The following is an 18,807-nucleotide window of genomic DNA, read 5'->3' as shown; positions in this document are numbered from 1 at the left end:
GAATTTTCATTTATGGGGCTTTTGTAAGTGTACCAGAATATATCAGGTATTCTCTCATTCATTTCAGTCCTTGTTATTGAGGCTTTTCTCTGCTCCTACAGCTAAGTCATGTTGTCAGCTACAAGCTTGAATAAAAATTGGGTGCCAGAACTATTCCCAAGAAAAGAAAAGGAGTATCAAAATATAGTTGAACCTTCAAAGGTTCCTTTCAGCTGTGATGCTACACATTCACATAACTCTTCTCTGAAGCTCAGCCAAACTAGCAAGATCTGCAAAGTTCTGCAAGAAAAAACTTTTCAGAAAAGCCTGAAGAGGCAAAAAAACCCTGCAAAACACCTCTGAGCATCTCATGTGCTGCAGGACTGGAGCTGTGGCTGGAAATCTTACAAAGAATTAGCCAACCTCTCCATTTCCACAACATTGATTATAGAGGTTTATCACGAGGGAGATGCTATCTCAAGCTCACTATCACTTCTCTGTCCAGCAGCCAAGAAGGCAAATCATACACTCACAATTATATTTACCTCTTAGAGTTTTAAAGAAAGCTGTATCATACTGCTCAGAGTACCAGTCGTTGGATGCCACTTTCATCTAACACCTGAAATGCTGAAGCAATTCACTGCTGTGTCCCTTTCACCTGATGGGACAGAAAATGTTAAGTTACACATTTAAACTCATTCACAATGTGGTAGTGTAAAGATAGAAACACACAAACATGCATACAGAAGAGTTTCAAAACATTGCACTAGAAATGGTAGCTTCACAAACTGAGATAATAGGAGAGAGGTGTAAAGAGGAGTTAACATTAATTTATGTCACATGAGATAGGATCTACATTTGCCTTCAGGAAAGGCTGTTCTGATGAACCACTTGCCTTTAACCAGTGCTTCTTCATTCCCTCTATCTCTTCTAGAGCATTTACAGAATAAATAAACTCCTATTTAATTTTTATAATGAGGAGATTCAAACTCTGCCAGCCACTGCCATTTAAGATGTTTCTCATCCTTGTGGGCTTTTTTTTGGCTTTTATGTTTTTGAAGAAGCAGGCTGTGGATGCCTGTTATCTATGCACAGCATGCAGGATAAATGCAAATACTTAGTGGTGTACCAAATATGACCCTTTGATTTTGCAGATGGGAAGCAGAGGAATCCAACCCAGGCCACTAAGGCATCCAAATGTAAGGCTGAATGACCTGTAACAGAACAATAGATGGTGAAAAAAAAAAAAAAACTAGCAAAAACCAAACCAGAAGAAAAAATACACATTACACTGGAAAAAGGTGAAATGTGAAATCTATCCCTTTTCTATAAACACATGTGGAAAGAATAACACCTAGCCTCTTTTATTCTTGGCTTGCCCCCCTCCACCTCCTTTACATTCCAAGAGAAGATCTGCCAACTTTTGGCCATATCTGTTTCTCTTCTGTTGTTTGCCAGTATTAGTGCACTCTAGCACACATTCTTTCCTAAGACTTCAAAACGAGTCATTTGTTAGGTCCAAGTGTTTAAAGGCCCCAGCTGCCCTCCCTCCTCTGCCTGGAGCGAGCTGGGTGGTTCACAGGCACACACAGCCCTGCTTACACACTTGGGTTTGCCTGGGACCTCGAGTTGCAAAGATCCTGAACCACACTTCACACAGCATGCTGTGTGCTCCTGGAGATCAGAAGACCTCTCACCAACACATCCAAATTCTTCTAATGCTCCCTTTGTCCCAAAGAACACACTGAGGAGAACATACCTGTGCCTTGCTTATTGAAGCTGCTCAAGCAGAGCGTCAGTACTTCTGTCCTGTAAAGCATTTCCAAAATCTGAGATCTGGATCTGCTTATCATTACACATACAAAGAGAGAGTGAATTCACCCCCACACTACACTTTAGCACAGTTGTAACTATTTTAAGTTGGACTCTAAGGCTCTAAACAAAAGGCTGAGTTTTTATCAAGAGAGATTAATTAACATAATCGAAAAAGAAAATATTGAGTGGGTTAGTGTGTACACTACTCATTCTTTGTATGTAATAATGTGAGAAAGGGGTAAGAATTAGATCTGATGTAAAATATGCCAACACAACATTGCTAAAGATACATCCACTTCAAACAGGTTTTAGTCTGTCTCTGGAGCAGAAAGGAATATAAATCTCAATCAGCTTGATTTCAAGTCCACTGATTTTAATGTTAGATTTGTTTATAAGACAAATAACCCTTCCATTGGAACTTCTTTTGAAGATAAAAAAACCAACCCATCACACCAAGAGCTATTACAATATAGGCAACAATCCTTCTGTCCTGCTTTCTCTCCCTCCCTCCCCCACCCCATCCCTACCCTCTCTTTCTTACTCTCTTTCTCTCTCTCTCTCCTCCCTACCTTTTTTTCCTTCTCGTGGAGAGGAAGCTTGCAAGGACCTGCTGAGTTACATGCCTGATGTCATCCCAAGAGCAGTGGCGTGAGGAGCAGAACCAAGAGCTCCTGAGTGCTCACAACCACACCCTAAGGTAGCAGTATCCTCAGCCACCAAGCCCTGAATTTGCATTTTGAGGGAATGTTATATAGAATGCAGAAGAAGAGCAGCAAACCACTGGCTGGACAAAGCCTTTAGGTTTGGTCTACTATTACATTCAGCCACAAATCAGGTCAGATCCAGATCCAGCTGCCTAAACATTTGGTAGTGTTCAGCTCTGGGGGTCAAGGTTCCCCTCTATTATGAAAATGGGCTTAGAGTGTGTTTTGATGTACTTCCTACAGTTCATACAGATTATTAGGTATGAGAAAAGAGGAAAGAACTATTCTGATTACAACATATAATAAGCAATAGGGGGTGCCTTGTCATATATCTCTGTCTACTGAAGGTGTTGTTTAGCACATTTCTGTGTTTAGGCCAACCAAACTCTCTTAGAGGTAAAAAATCAGTGTATAGTGATTAAAGACACTGACAAACCTCAGAAAAATGGACAGTTAATACCATGTTTAGGCTCTCATTTAGGAGATTTTGCAGAGAAGAGTGTTACTTAAAACTAACTGCTGTTGACCATAGCAGAAAAGAGGAAAGATACTATAATCTTATGCAATCCCAGTTTTGGTCTGTTCCCTTGACCTGGATTAACCTTTTTCCTTTTATCTGTATTTTAATTCCAAACACCTCACTTAAATGCAACTGTACCCAGGTCTCTGCTAAAAGCTTTAATGAGCAACACTAAGGTCACTGGAAATGTTGAACTTTATTATTATTTCATACAAATGCTGTAGGGATCCTTGAATCTCCCCTAGTTATTAGTTATTTTGGTCTCCAGTGAGATGTTCAGCATCTGGCTGTATTAGTTTATTGATTTCTTTTTTAAATGGTTGTCTTTCAAGAGCTATTTAAAATACATGTGTCTCCTTAACTTACTTACAGCACACACACTGAACAAAGGCTGCACAGAACTGGGTCCAACTTTCTTTTGTAATGAAGAAGTAAACAGCAAAATTGTCTTTATAATCTTAGTGTAAATATTTCTGTTTCATTCTTGAGTGAAGAAGTTATAAATTTATTCATTGCACACTGTCACTACTTTTACTACATCATTATTAACTACTGTTAATAGACTAATGAAATATCAACTGTGCATCCTTTCAATTTATTACATCACAATCAAATGTATTATTTTGTGCAATCAATATTAACAAAGATCATGTCAATTTAAGTGTGCACACTGTTTTGTAGACTGAATGTAGCACATAAACTTGTTGTCTTTAATCAATAGAAGTCCCAGAGCAGCGAATTATTTTCTAAATTATTAAGTATTCTTTCCATTGTTGGCATCTTATTAATACCTAGGGAACTTATTACTGGGCCAGGACTCCAGCTGTTCTGTTTCCAGTATCTGCTCACATAAAAGTGAGACAATTCCCTTACATTGTGTCTTTTGACTTTCTTTTAAAACCAATCCAAACTGGTTTGGATGAAGACCGCACGGGTGAGGCCAGTATTACAACATGGACTGAAAACTGGCTGTCAGACAGGATCCCAAAACCCACAGCGAGCATACAGTGAGGGTCAGGCTGATAGGGACAGATTTGGGGCAACATGGACAAGACTATCTGTGAACTGAAGCTTCAGCAATGTATGTGGTGTAAAACCAGATACTTGGAAAGGTAACAGTGTCATGCAGCAGTGAGTGTGAGCAAAAACACTTCTAGGACTCAGACATTCTTAAAATTATTCTTGGAGATTATATCCTACCTTCTTACCTGGAAAACAGACAGCTGTCAGACTACAGGGTCTTGATCTGTGAAGTGCAGAAATTCCTTCTGGGCTTTGGGTTAGCTTCAGCCTATATCTAATAGAATGGAAGAGCCATAACCATTCCCTCCAAAGAGAGAGTGGGCAAGGAGACATTGTGGATGTAACACCTACAGGTGTTAACCTTGAGCAAGAAGAGGTGATAGTGGCCAGGGACCCACTACAAAAGAGCTTCTGCATCTTTATGCATGATTATTCAGCAGCTACCTCAAAAGTCAAGCCCCAAAGCCTTGGAGCTGCAGGATATTGAGGATCCCCAAGCCTGGTTAGAAGGGACTAAGGCTTTTCACAGGTCTGAATCGAGTCCACCTCGGTACTGAGGGGTGCCTGAAAGTTAATCCTGTGATGAATGGTCTTCACGAAGTTAGCTGGTTCTGGTCCACATCAAACCTGGCATTAAACAGCAGTCTCAATAAAAGATCAGAGGAACATAAGCCAAATTAGGCTATCACCCTTGCAGATTGTGTTTGGGGTGCATTCCTGGGCTCTGGGGGAGGCCTCTAATGCCACTAACTTCTTTCCATTTCACATGCACAGAGATAAAGGTGTCCAGTTATCAGAGGGTGAAGCAATAACACCAAGTGTGTCCTGAAGACTAATGGAACTCTGTAGGCATCACCCTGAAATAACATGAGATAAAATTACTCTCAATAAGACAAAACCACAATATATATTAAGAAGGCATGGGCTTCCCCTAATTAATCCCATTCTGAGTAACTTTTCATTTTTTCCATAGATTTTTTTTAAGGTTTTCATCCTGAAAATGATTACCAAGATGAAAAGTTTTCGCCTGAACAGATAAATCTCTACAAAGCTGCAAGTGACTGCAAAAGAGATGTAAAATCAGATGTGTCATGCATCTATGACTAGGAACCATTGCATCATCTGTGTCCATTATGAATGAGCATGAATCATTCCTCACTTGCTCACAGTGAAAATATAGCTTTAGAGAACTGAAATGCTAATTTCAATAAAGTCAAGATTTACTAAACTAAATAAGGTCCCTTTGCTCTTTAAAATGGCCCATGGTTTTCTCACTTTGGACTTATCCAGCTTTTTCCCATTATGTTTCTAAATTCCACTTTTACAGCTTAATATAACACAGGAAAATTTCATTTTTAAAAGTCAGAGTACACCAGTAGGATTTAAGATCAATACTAAGTTTGTTACATACACAGAAATTCTAATAATTTAAAAATTGGGTTTGGTGAAGAAAATTTAGCCAAAAAACCTGAGGAACCTCCAGGATCCAACCATTTTACTTTAACTGACCTGCATGTAAAGACTGAAGAGAACATCTTAGCCACCTATTTGAAAACATATTGTGAATCCACAGACATTTCTGGACAAATAAGTAGCAGCTTTCATGACAGTCATTTAAATGTGAAAAAAAAACGATTATATGGCTTTCACTGCTTTATGGAAGGTAAAACTAAAATATAGATAAAAACTTACCACATTCAAGGTGGTAACTTACCACATCCAGCAAGCTGCAGAAGATAATCCTCATAAGTATAGATTCTCTGGTTGGAGAACAAGAAACCCATGATACCTCCACATGCTGCACAATGCATTAGAGACTGTGGCTGCATGAAACCAATGGAGCTTTCAACATTTGTGGCATGGGTTAACTGAAACCAAAATTGTGCACTCTCGTCTCTTAAAACAAGAGGGAGACCAGGGATTTTCATCTGTTTTTTTAATTTTTATTTTATAAATCAATAACTTTATAAACATACAAATAAAACAAATATATTATATTTGTGTTGACATATCATTTCAAGTTTTTACACTACAGATTATTTTGAGTTTAGAGCTGAGTTTAGGAAAAATTTAAAACTCCAAACACTCTAATTACAAAAACGTATCAGCTTGGTTTCCCTATCTTATTCTGTAAAGAATACTATCAAATTTAAAATTAGATCCTTGGAAGGAAAGGAAAGTAAACAAAAAAAAACCCCAGGATACGATAACAAACTAATTTTTAAGGAGTCCAAAACGTCTTTATTTAGACAACGTTCTAAGTTACAAATACTTATTTCTTTTGACTAGGGAAACTTCCAATGAAATGTTGACTGCCATTCAACACAACACTTGAATTTTAAGCACACAAACATACTTCACCAAAGAAACTGAAAGTGCAGGGATCAAATCTTTTTATTGGGTAGCTCTCATGGAAATAAAATGCTTTTCTGAACTGGAGCATTTATACCTGGACTCTCTTCCCATCAAAATATGGAAGATCAGTCATGAACTGAAAGACCAGGGAATCCAAACTAGATGCTTTTAACAATGTTAATGAAATTAAACTATACTGAATTTAAAATCAAATCTATCAAATTCTAATCATTCAACACAGTTGTTGCCTGCTCCTGGACACAATTTAGTAAGGCAACACCTCTTAACTATTTCTCTTTCTGTGGAACTACCCTTGGTGCCATTCATGCAAGAGAAGGAGTCCTCACTGCTATTAGCTCCCACTAAGCTTTGGAAATGCCTATTTTACAAGTTTATTCTGAATCCAGAACTGATGTGGTTAGAAAACAGACTCAAGAATTCAAAACCACCAGCAAAAATCACTTTAGAAGTTAAGTAAGTTACAACCTGCTACAAAACTCAGCATTATAATTTTGTAACTCTGACAACTTTAATGACTCAATTTTGGACTCAGTGTTCTTACTGTTTGCACCAACATAAAACAAAACTGACTTCACAAAGTTACTCCAGTGTGTAACTGTTTTGGATAAGAGGTAAGAGCCTTTCAATACTCTTTCAAATATTGGCCTACAGAGCTGGTTAAAAAAAAGACAACAGTCCATACCTTTCTGGCAGGATTCAAAAAGAACCCAGAAAAACAGAATAGTAAACACACAAATTAGTAACACTTGTCACTATTATCCAGCTTATGAATTACAAGGAGCACTAGTTGTGGGCCCTGTAGCAGAGTTCAAAGGTTACAACAGCAGGCTTCAAAAGCAGAGGACTGAAAGTTTCCCTACAAATAATAAAAAACATTATTAGTAATTTAGCTGATTTCCAAGTATCTTCCAAAACATTCTGAAAACGGCCTTAGGAAGTCTGGACAAGTAGTGAAAATCACTTGATATCACAGAATCACAGAATGTTCTGAGCTGGAATGGACCCCCAAGGATCATCAAGTCCAACTCGTATGTGAAAAGCCCATACAGGGATTAAACCAAGACCTTGGTGTCATCAGCACCATGCTCTCACTGAGACAATCCCATGATAAACTACTGACCTCATCTCTGCATACAACAGAGCTTTAAAAGAGGGTAAATATCTGGAAGGGAACCTGGTAGGTGTTAGAAATCTAGTTACAAGGAAAATTGGTTTATTTTTCCAGTTGCTCCCTCATGTTTAAACAGGAAGCACAGATCAGTTGAGTGGAAATCAGTCCAAACTGAGGTGCCTTTTTTGTGTTTTGTCTCACTCCTGCTCTTTTGGAACAGCATCTGGCTGGTCTTCTGGCCTCACACTGAATCTCACATAATGGACTGGGTTTTGGTGCCAGGCACACTTCTGTGAGGCAAGGACAACTCCAGTACATGCCTCTCCACAGGGCTGAAAGCAGACACAAGCCTACTTCCTCAGTCCAGAAATAATCCTGTTATACTCCGAAGGATTAGTGTAGACTGCGGTAAAGAAATGGAAGAATCACCTTTCCCGTCAAATGTTGCCCATCATTAATCACATATGCCCACAAACCATCCTCCAGCACACCAAACCTGAGAAATGTAAGATCCTATTTGGTGCTTGCTCACAGAAGCAGATATAAGAACATCTCAGGTGAAATCCAAGAAGTTACACTGGCCTGTCAGCAGCACTGGGGAGAGGCATATAGAGTCCATGAAAAATATTCTAATAATAAGGTTCATTTTGAACTAATTTTTCTGCATTATCCTCCATTCCTGTTTCTCTGCAGCTGCCCTTGTGACCCATTTTCTAGGCAGTTTCTAGACTCTGTGTGTGTGTAAAGATCACTACTTGCAACAAGCTCCCTTAGAAAACAGTTATCACTGATAAATCACCACCTTGTCTATTCTCCCCTCAGTGACTTTTTGGCAGGCAGTTAATGAAGTTAGCAGCAGTGATACTTATAGAGCACTCATTGCCCACTCGTTGCTCACAGTAATTCTTCCAAGCAGAGATGACAGGGAAGGAGTGGCAAGGACTTCTCTGTTTCATTTTGATTCGTAGTGGGTTTTTTCTAAAGCAGATTTTAATGAAAAAATTAGTGATGCTTCAGTGTTTTGTGAGCTCCCATTCTTTGCTGACTTCCTCCTTTTCCCGTTCAAGCACAGACGGCTTCTAGTCTGGCTGCATCAGCAGGCTGGCTGGGGCAAGATTGCAAGGTTCCCTTTCTGGCAGAGGCTTGGGATGGATGCTCTGGGGAGTCTGGGGAGGACCCTTCACTGCTCCCATGGACTGACGCGATTTCTCACCAATGGGAACCTCTTTTCGGTGGCCTTGTTCTTTCTCCTCTTCTGCCAAAGTCTCTGCTGCTTTGTCATATGTTATAGGCTGTTCTTGCCCTGGAGAAAATGGACATGCATTACTGAAAGCCATTTGGAAAGATTCACAGCAGCTAAGCTAAAAGGAATGTAGTAGCAGCTTTGAGAGAAGAAAGCTATGAAAGGAAGCATAGAATGAGGTTCAATACCAACTCATTGAATAAAAGAATAAAAAAACAGACAAAGTCAAGAACTTGCTTCAGATTTTAAGAAATTACTTGTCTTAGGCTAAATTCATGGTTTTCTCTTTTGATACATAACAGGGAAAGGTATGCCCATAACAGGAAGACTACCTGCCTGGCAAAATTCAAGTCCCTGCTTCAAAGTCAGAAGATCTAAGAATTATTCACTGGCATGGTATAAGATCTTTCTTTAACACGTTTTAAAAAATACCAGATTATTTACTGATCTTGTTGTCTAAGGTAGTGCAATCACTTCTGCTAACATTTTCAGGAAAAAGACACCTGTCATGAGAAATTTCGGTTCCAATACCTGCATCTGATAAAGCTGTAAATGAAAACAGAGTCTCCTAATGGGAAACATCAGTCTTTCTTTGCTGGACAGCAAAGTTCTTTCTACACATGTTATCAATATTAGTCCATACCCAATGTACGTCTAAGGACAGGACTGGAAATTTTGAAAATCTTGCAAGATGCCTGGCTATTCGTATCCTCAAACATTTGTCTTTGCATATTTCTAAGTGACTGGGACAAACCGGCTTCTCTAGCAACGCCTGCAGTTAGGAAGTATACATGGTAAATAAAACAAGCAGCTAAGGGTATCAGTCATCTCCATCAGTTCTCACCATTTGAGCAATTAAGACATTCTGTTGCCACCTAGAAGGCCATATTTTCTAAAATTCAGAGTGGTTCAACTGGTAACTTGAGGGCCATGGAAGCCTGTTGTGTGCTTCTGTGCTGCCTGCTGCCTTAGGAGCAGTGATGAGAGGCACATCTCCTCCATTCACCTCATCTTTGTTAAAACACCAAACACTCCCCAAGCAGTAAAACACCTTGTTCAACACAAAAAGCAGAACTGCAGTTGCTGTCACAGCGTGGGTGAGACCTGGGATCCTCACACCTTTTCCATTATCTTGCCTGAATGAATAAGGACTGTCAAAGTGTACTGTTCCATGGAGATACGTTCCCCAGCATTACGATGGGCATAACTTGACTTGAGAATCTTTGAAGGTCTATATTAGTGCAAACATCCGATGTTATTCCATCACAAGAAGCATCTGGTTTCTTCTGAGTGTGAAAGCACTATTGTTGTGTAGTTTCTCATGAGTAATCTCTAAAGTGAAGGAGTGAATGATCTCTTCACAGAAATACAAACATGGGTTCTGCCAGAAATAAAATCTGGATTTCTCTGTCTCCTCTGTCAGACACTGCTCCTAGTGGTACAAGGTGAGGAGACATCTAATAGGGAAGGACATCCTACTCACCAGATCCTGAAGGACAGGCAGGATGAGGATCTGCTGTCTCACACTCAATTAGATCAACTGCTTTAGTCTCCAGAGAACTGTTACCCTCCTTAACAACCGCAAACTGCAAATACGTACAACATGCACAAAATATGCAGAGCCCAAATTAATATAAAATGAATTGGTTTTGTGAAATCCAAGAGGCAAACTAAAAGGGCCACACACACCCACCACAGAACAGGGAAAAAGGTCATTCTGGCTTCTGGGATGACCCTTCCCCTGCAGGTAATTAAACATCTGAGTTGATGACAGTCCCATTCTTTCTTTGGAAAGCACACAATTCCAGTCTAGTAAAGAACTACCAACTCTCTTGCCTTGCAAATCAACATTTCCAAGGGCAAGAACACAAGTTCATGAAATCAACCCTCTCCATAGTACTGAGGGCCATTTTCAAAGCATTAAAGATATCTGCAGGAATCCAGACTGTGGGAAACTGTGTCAAGCACAGGGAAGGAAGCAAGCCTCCCTTCCTGGCTCTCAGCATCTCCTGCAGGATGTAGTTCCATCACGCCACAGTGACAGTGGAAGTCAGAAGATGAGACCCTCTGGAGGAAAATGATGAAAAACTCAGGGGAAAACAGAAAAAACAGGGGGAGAGGAAAGCAATGTGAAGCACTATGATGAAACTGTACAGAGGGAAAGAGGGAAATCCAGTAAAGGGGAGAGGTTTAAAGAGTGGAGACAGGGAAGAAGAGAAAACATCTGTAAATAAGATGTTCCAACAAAAGGACTGACAGATGCAGGGGTCCAGGTGGACAACTGGTGGATTTATGTGGATAGAATACACATGTAGCAGGTGTGCCTATTTAGGTATTAGTTCATTTATGTAAAATCTGTAGTCTTGCAGCTGCTAACCCACATGTGACAGACCCCCGGCAGAGATTCAGCTACACACAGTCCTGCAAAACATCTTTGACTGTGCAAAGCAAAACACCTGGTGGATGAAAAGTCTCAGAATAGCATCAAAATCCAGGCACTTGCAGAAGTTTCCCAAGGCTTACATATCAGTAGGACCAACCTGACCTGGCCTATGGAACTCTAACATGAATGTCAAAAATTTGCAGGCATACCCTCAGCTAAATGCACCCTCAGCTACTTGTACCCTTACCTGGCAGAACAGAAGTAAAGGGAAAAGTGAATGATGCTTGGATAATTTATAGGTACAGTTTCAGTATCTAACTAATCCTAACTAACTGATACCTAAGTTTTGATATGTGTGATAGCACAAAAGCTTGTTATCCTCCACATCAACCTAAATGGGCAAGAACAAGAAAGTCTTTGCACTCTCTCTTGTCAGCCTCACAAATGAGCAGTAGCAATGTGGACTACCAAATGGGTGAAATCCATGAGCTCCTTACAGTTACTGCATACATATCAACCAGCCCTGATATGAGGTCTTTTGTTAAGATCATTAATGTTGTGTGGGTCAACAGTACTCAAAAATATATTCCAGTACCTTAAGAGTTGAGCAGCCATAGTTTTCTGTCCCTGATGTAGCATAATCTTTTTTTTTACACAAAGCTCTCCAGTAATCCACTTCACATGAATAGTAGAAAGGGAACTTCCCACAGCTTTCTGGCAACTCTAGAGTCTCTAGCCTGAGCACATTCATGCACAAAGCCCTGGTGAACTTAACAATCAATGGCTACACCAGCACAGAGAAAATCACATGCATGAAACCACAGCAATCCATTTCTGAGTAAGCATCAATAATTAGCAAAGGGTCAGTGATTTCCTCTTCCAGTCTGCAACAAGCCATTGCAATAAATTACTTTATTAATGTATTTGCTGTCTCCCAGTGCATAGTGAAATGTAACACAAATGTGTAATAGACCTAAAAGCTGGATTTGTTTCTGTTGTTTCGGTCCATTGCTTAGCAGTTTAGTTACCTTATGTTCAGCAAAAATGTCATTGACAACTGGCATTAACTGCAGGGTCAACAGAAGGTGGGGACAGTGCTGATGGGCTGCAGGCCTACTAGAGTACTGCTCCCAGGCAATGGACTGCTCTTAGTCCCAGCAAATTTTCTGCTTTTCCCAATAAAAAGTTTCTGCTGTTGCCAGGCTCAAGTATTTAGCATGCTGTGGATTTTGCTTCTGCTCAGAACAAATTACAGCATTGTCATGATTCAGCTCATTTGCTGTCCAACACCTGAAGGAAAGGTGCTGATAATAAAACATGCATAAGAGTGTGCAGATCAGCTAAGGAGAAATGTTATAACCAGGGTTGAGTCAATTCAGTACTAGCAACACTTTTTGCCAGTGTGCTTCAGTGGCTGCCCACTCACAGATCCTGCCAGACACTCACTAAATCATTTGCAAGGCCATTCTGAGAGTCAGACTGAGCAAAGAAGTAGCCACAGATGCCTGTTGTGTCACTCGACAACTTCAAGTTCCAACTGCAAATCCCCAGCAGTGTAATGTCATTCAAATGCCAGCCAGAATCAGGTCCTTAGACCAGATTTTATGGGGCTAAATGCAGCTTCAAAAATGACAACAGCCACAGGCCTGTACAACCAGACCATGTCAGCATTTCTACCTACAGCAGTGTAAAACTGGAACTTTATATAACCTACCAAGCTGCCTGATAAAATCCTGGTTGTTTTTCTTTACAAGGCAGCAGCTTCTAATACAAGACATTTAATTTCATCATGCCCCAAAATAGAGTTCAACATCTCAAGTAGTACACACAATACTTGGCTTCCAAGAAGCCTTTTTTACGGAGGGCATACTTTCCTGTGAAAATAACTCTGTGATATGCCATGTCATCACATTGCCATTTCCTTAATTTAGAACACAGTTCCCCAACTGTTGTGTTCAAAGCTAACAATAACACTGGCTAATGGTTGCAATACATCCAGGCAGCTGTGAACTTTGAGGGATAACAATGAGGTAAGATGAACTAGGGTTCACAGCAAAGCACTTGATGACTCTAGCAGTTATTTAATGTATTTAAGATGTGAATTATTTGATGGATAATCTCAAGTGGATCCCTAACACTCTTTGATCCTTCCTGATTCCCTCTCCACTCCACATTAATATAGTTACCAGAGGCTTGTTGCTAGTAGGTGTTACGTTCTCTTTGTCAGCACGGCTGCTGGCGGCTCTTATCGCTTCTGCGTAGAGATTCTTCTTATACAGATTCTGACTTCTGCAACACAACACAAGCTGAAGCAATTATTTTGCTTTGAGAGGAACAGATGCTGCTTTTTTTCACACGTTAGTCTATCAGAATTCACAGAATATTGATATTCTGAGTTTTGATTTCTCTCACTGGTTTGTGTATTGCTATCCATTACCACACAGTGGTTAAAACAAATAGCTTTTCAGAAACAGAAGTCAGTAAAAAATGTACAAATGTGTGTTCCACACATTTGTAAAGGGTCATTTATTAGAATGAACAATAGATCTCATAAATTTAACTAGACCCTTCAATTTTCTTATATTATTCTATTTATAATACAATTCTCTTACAAAGGTTCATTTCAGCCAATGCAATGAAGAGCGTTTGTGGGTGAAGCTCAGAAATAAAAATCTGACTGTATTTTTGAATACTATCGCTAGTTACAATTATGAAAGTCGCTTTTGTATTCATCTGCATCATTTATGCAAAGCAACGATTTCAGACGTTACTATGAAATGAACAAACAGAAAGTCTCAAAAAGCTTCAAAATAAGATCTTCAAGGAAAAATTAACGACCCACAGAACTGGCTCAAGGGGAAAAAGTGTACAAGTGTACAATCTGGAGCTGAAAAAGGTATGAAAAAATCAGCTCTAAGAGGTTAGTTCCATAAATTCAAAAATTTTTATTCTTACAGTTAAACAGCCATCACTTATAAGGCAGTATTAGAAGCCCACGTAGGCCCAAACATAAAATTTTTTTACATTGCTTGACATCCAAATCAATACATTTTTATTCACTTTACATACATGTTTTCATCCTCCTAAGCATCAGCTAACAAAAGTAATGTTACACTCTTCAAACTCTGGAAATGTCAGGCTATACATCTTTTTACTTGATCAATTTTAAATAAAATTTAGTAGATATGTACCAAAGAAAATACAATTTTTCCTTTTCTTTAGGAATTTTCCTTTTCTTTCTACATAGCATTTATATATTAACTGGGAAATGTCACTTGCCATAATTGTTAATATTTCTCCCTTCACGAATATACAACATAAATAAATTTTGCTTTGTGTGGCCTTGGCCAATTGAAGTGGAGGAATCGTCAGGGTTAAATCTATGATGCAGAGTATTTTGGTTTTGTGGAAAAGAGTTGTTTACCTGCCTCCCAAGGAACATAAAGAACTTGGCATACTATACAGTCAGACTACATAAACCTAACGTTAAGAATAACACAATGCTCTTCAGCAGACAATAATCATTGAACAAACCAACACAATATTCAGCATGCTTGGACTTCAGTTCACACATTTTCAAACTGGCAGGTGTAGACCTCCAGCTTCATTTCCTTCAATTAAAAGGAGATAGGCATCTCCATTTTGCAGGGGAAGGAACAGTACTATCACAGACTTAATCGGTACATTTTGAAATACAGTAGATTATCTGAAAAAGTGGTATAGCAATTTCAAGCCAAATACTGGTTTCCAGACTCCAGTTAAATGGGGATTTTACATCAGCGATTTAATTTTGATCTAGTTATACTAGTAATTGCTGCAGTTCAAACTCAGTCAAGCGTATAATTGAAAACCTGTTGTTGTGGTAAATAGTTATATTGATCAAAAGCATTTGGCAAGAAAGAAACATAAATCTGGGAGAAATCACAAAAGAAAGAGGAGGGCAAGAAATGTAATATCTTCATACCTTTAAACAAATCATGTTCTGTCTATTTTTCATAAGAGTATATTATATATATGGTAACTATAAGAATCTCACTTTTTTCTGTTCTTTATATATCCACTGATCAAAATCTGAACCCCAGGTTATGAGAACAAACCAAGCTGCACTTAGCTTTAATTCTTGACCCCTATCACTAATTAATAGAAGAAACATTGCAGCTTCTCTACTTTTATGGACTAAATATGCCAAGAACCATTGAATAAGAATGAAAAACATTAGCTTACGTAGTTAACTTCTTTTGTAGCTTAACTTTCTATGTCTAGGAGAGTCTAATTTTAAAATTGACATAAACCACAAACAAAAATCCTGCATTTAAATCAGCCTCTGAGAACAGCTGTCTGCCAAGGTCATGGCCAAAAGACTCTAGCTTAAATGCTTAATACTTTCCAGTCTAAGGGACACCGATGACATTTAATTTCACATCAGACTGGGTTCTTAAATAGTGACCGTAGGAATTCTCTTTGCCACAAGAAGAATCCCAAATCTGCGCAATTCATTACAGCCACAGAAAATTCCAGGGAGTACTTTTACAACAGATGTGCTTAGATTCACATCCCTGATTTTGCTCTTTCCACTGCCAGGAAAACTGTTTCCATGTTCACTGCTGGAAGCAGCACCATGGAATTTTGCCTTTGGAAAGGCTGCTTCTCTCAACAGCAAGGAAATTTTCAGGTGGAATTCTACACTGAAAGGGAAACAGAAGCAAACTTATTGAATAGCTGGCAGGGAAGAGCCAACCCCTGCCATGACAGTTTCAGACATCTAGAGCTCTGAAGGGAAACCAGGAAGAAGGAAATGGCACACTCCTGAGCTCTCTCATCAGTACAAATTATGGCTTTTCTTCAAACCTAGCAAGGTCTATTTTTCCCTCCAGACATGTCTGCTCACTAACACCAACATGAGTTGTGCAGACAAGGCACACGCCAGAACTTTCTGCATTATTCACAACTCCAGTTACCGAAAAGCAAACCAACAGGGATTTCCATCAGCTGAGGAACCCCGAGCACTCAGTGCCAGCAGCAGCACCAGCTCAGCCCCCATGGCACACAGAGTCACCCATGTGGCAAAGCCCTACCTGTGGCAGTAGGCAGCCAGGACGCCCAGCAGCAGCAGCAGGGCCAGCACGGCAGCACCCGCGGTGATGGCGATGTTGCGCACCTTGGCTCGCTCGGCGCGCCGCTGCTCCCACCACTCCAGGTCACTGAACTGGCACCGCTCGCCCACGTAGCCTGTCACACAGCTGCCAAGGCAAGAGGGCACACGCTGCAGTGGTGGCAGGGCACAGCCCCTGACCGCCACTTCAGTCGCCTTGCGCATTGGTTTGCCGCTGGTCACCGCTACAGAAATGTCAGGTCGAATTTGGCGGTGGGGGAGACAAAATTATTTTAAAGGAATGCTGTTGAAACCTGTAGAATTCAGCAGTAAAACTATTTTTCTTTCTTTTTTTTTTATACTGTGATTTTTTGCTGTTATTGAATCACCTATAGAATTTTACAGAGAGATTGTAATTACCAGATTCCTAGGGGCAAAAAGTAGGGAAAAAAAAAATTCTTAAATCCTGTAAATCCTGCTGTGTGATTAGAGTTTCCCTAGGATTTTCCATTTAACTTATTTCAGCAGCAAGCTTCCCTTCCTTTAAAGTAGGCAATACAGGACTGACACATATATGCAGAGTGATTTGGTTAAGAGAATCAAATTTTAATCTGAATCTTTACTTTAAAATTAAAGATGAATGAAAGTGTTTAAAAAACCCATGCATAAGGGTTAGGAATATTCTCAAAACTTACTTTTAATATAGGCTTCTTCTGTAGGCAGTTTTTGTTTGGTTGGTTTTACCATTGTAAAACCCAGCATAGAAACATCCTATCAATGCATGAAACCCTAAAATCAAAATTACTAGGAAGTGAGAAATACATCAAAAAGTAATACCAGCCTAGTTTTACTGTGCAAGACAAGACACATAAAGGGAAAAAATGAAAAGGCTTCTTAATTCGTAACAATCCCTCAGCTATGTAGGCTCAACCCATCACAATTCTAATTGGTTTAATTTTACTCAAGTCCAAGAGTTAGTCAGATGAGAAAAAGAAGCAGGATTTGACCTGCAGCAGCTTTTACCTAATGTCATGAAAACATTATATCAGCATTCATTATTAAATCAGGCACAAACTCTTTCATTCTGTCACAATTTAGAATGCATGTGTGCTGGAAGGCAGAAAAAATGCTAATTTTTTTATGTTAAATGACAATGAATTTCGAACATGCTGGAAGAGCTACTTTCTAGTGTAAGATCTTTTTTTAATTAAAATCCAAATCACAATTGGTATGCGATTTTTGCTAGATAACATTTTCCCATTCCTTCCCTTTGCTAGTGGCTATATTAAAGCCTACATGAATGAATGCTGCCATCTAGTGAGAATTCAGCAGGGACAGAATCCAGCAAGGTCCACACACAAACCCTGGCCCCAAAAGCATGGCTAAACATGGTTGCCCCTTAATTTTTTTACCTGCTTCCACTGCCAAAACTGAAAAGTATGTACAGTTGAATTCTCATTATGCACTAACACCTAACAAATAAAAGAAAATAATTATGTGATCCAATTTGAAAACACTGCAGGTTTGGGCTCTTCAGTTTGAAGAGAAGAAATTTTTGAGGTGAAAATAGACAGTTTACAATGCCTCTAAAAGTTACACTAAAAATTCAAAACAAGTACCAGAGATAACTGAGTCAGTCTCCTGCAATGTCAGTGCCCAAGGGCTTTGCTGAGCTCAAGAAATCCACAGCACAAAGCAACCACTTCATTCTCATATGCATACATGAGACACATTCCTTTCATATTCTTACAGCTACAGAGATCTGTAGGCAGCAGACACCACTCATATTTCAAAACAGGAAAGCCTGAGACATGAAAGGAGATTTGCCTGCCCTGGAACAGTATCTACCCCCTGCACAGGTCCTCACTTACCACCTGAGACCCCAGGGGAGGAGGCAGGCATTGGATTTGTCCCACTGTAAAGACCTTTTGCTTGATTTTGAAGAAAGATTCTTAGTACAGATTCAAATATAATCAGGTTATACACTTAAAAGCCAGCACTAAATGTCTTGAAGAAATGATTACCCCATGGGACTAGGTTGTCTCATTGACCAATGTGAGATTCTCCTTGCTCTTATCAGTACCTACATTTGGGGAACCCAGAATTAGGCTTCACAAATATGTTGACAGGGTTAAAAATATTGACAGGAGAATTAGTTCTCGATTTTCAGGTAGCAACTCTCCCCATTTTTATCCTTTTCTGCTTTTCTGTCATGGAAGACATGCTGACACCAGAAGACTGCTCCCTGGCTCTGGTTGGAGAAGACAAGACAGAGGAGTCCTTTTCCATCCCAGTGAATGCTACACATGAACAGCAAGGCCAACTGGGAGAAACAAGGCAGCAGGACATGTACAGAAGAGAGAGTAACACCTCTTTCACAGAGACACTAAGTCATTCAACCATTCACCTCCCATTTCCAAAGCAAAGAATTGAGTGCTTAGGGAACAAATCCAATTCTTAATTAATTGTAATGGGTGTGAATGGCATGGCCATGCACTAAAAATTACACTGATCGCTTACAGGAAAGAGGAGACTGTAATGGGGGACACAAGTGATAAACA

The 18,807-nt window shown here is 39.6% G+C and overlaps 1 protein-coding gene across 2 annotated transcripts in view; it reads right to left on the bottom strand.

Annotated features, from left to right (window-relative positions):
* Positions 1-5,961: 5,961 nt before the first annotated feature.
* The window catches only part of EGF (epidermal growth factor), a 58,278-nt gene continuing 45,432 nt past the window's right edge, over positions 5,962-18,807 (bottom strand). The window contains exons 22-25 of one of the 2 annotated variants that reach the window (XM_085058388.1): positions 16,230-16,394; positions 13,341-13,443; positions 10,255-10,357; positions 5,962-8,831 (exon numbers count right to left, since the gene is read on the bottom strand). In XM_085058388.1, coding sequence (XP_084914514.1) covers positions 8,608-8,831; positions 10,255-10,357; positions 13,341-13,443; positions 16,230-16,394 — 595 coding nt within the window. In that variant the 3' untranslated portion in view covers positions 5,962-8,607. The remainder of the gene's footprint in view (positions 8,832-10,254; positions 10,358-13,340; positions 13,444-16,229; positions 16,395-18,807) is intronic. The other variant, XM_085058389.1, reaches the window with a different exon arrangement.

Source organism: Lichenostomus cassidix, chromosome 4, assembly GCF_008360975.1.
Source record: "Lichenostomus cassidix isolate B80296 chromosome 4, HeHo_3.0, whole genome shotgun sequence".
Lineage (NCBI taxonomy): Eukaryota > Metazoa > Chordata > Aves > Passeriformes > Meliphagidae > Lichenostomus > Lichenostomus cassidix.
The sequence above is the reverse complement of the archived record's forward strand: the minus strand, read 5'-3'. Positions and strand labels throughout refer to the sequence as shown.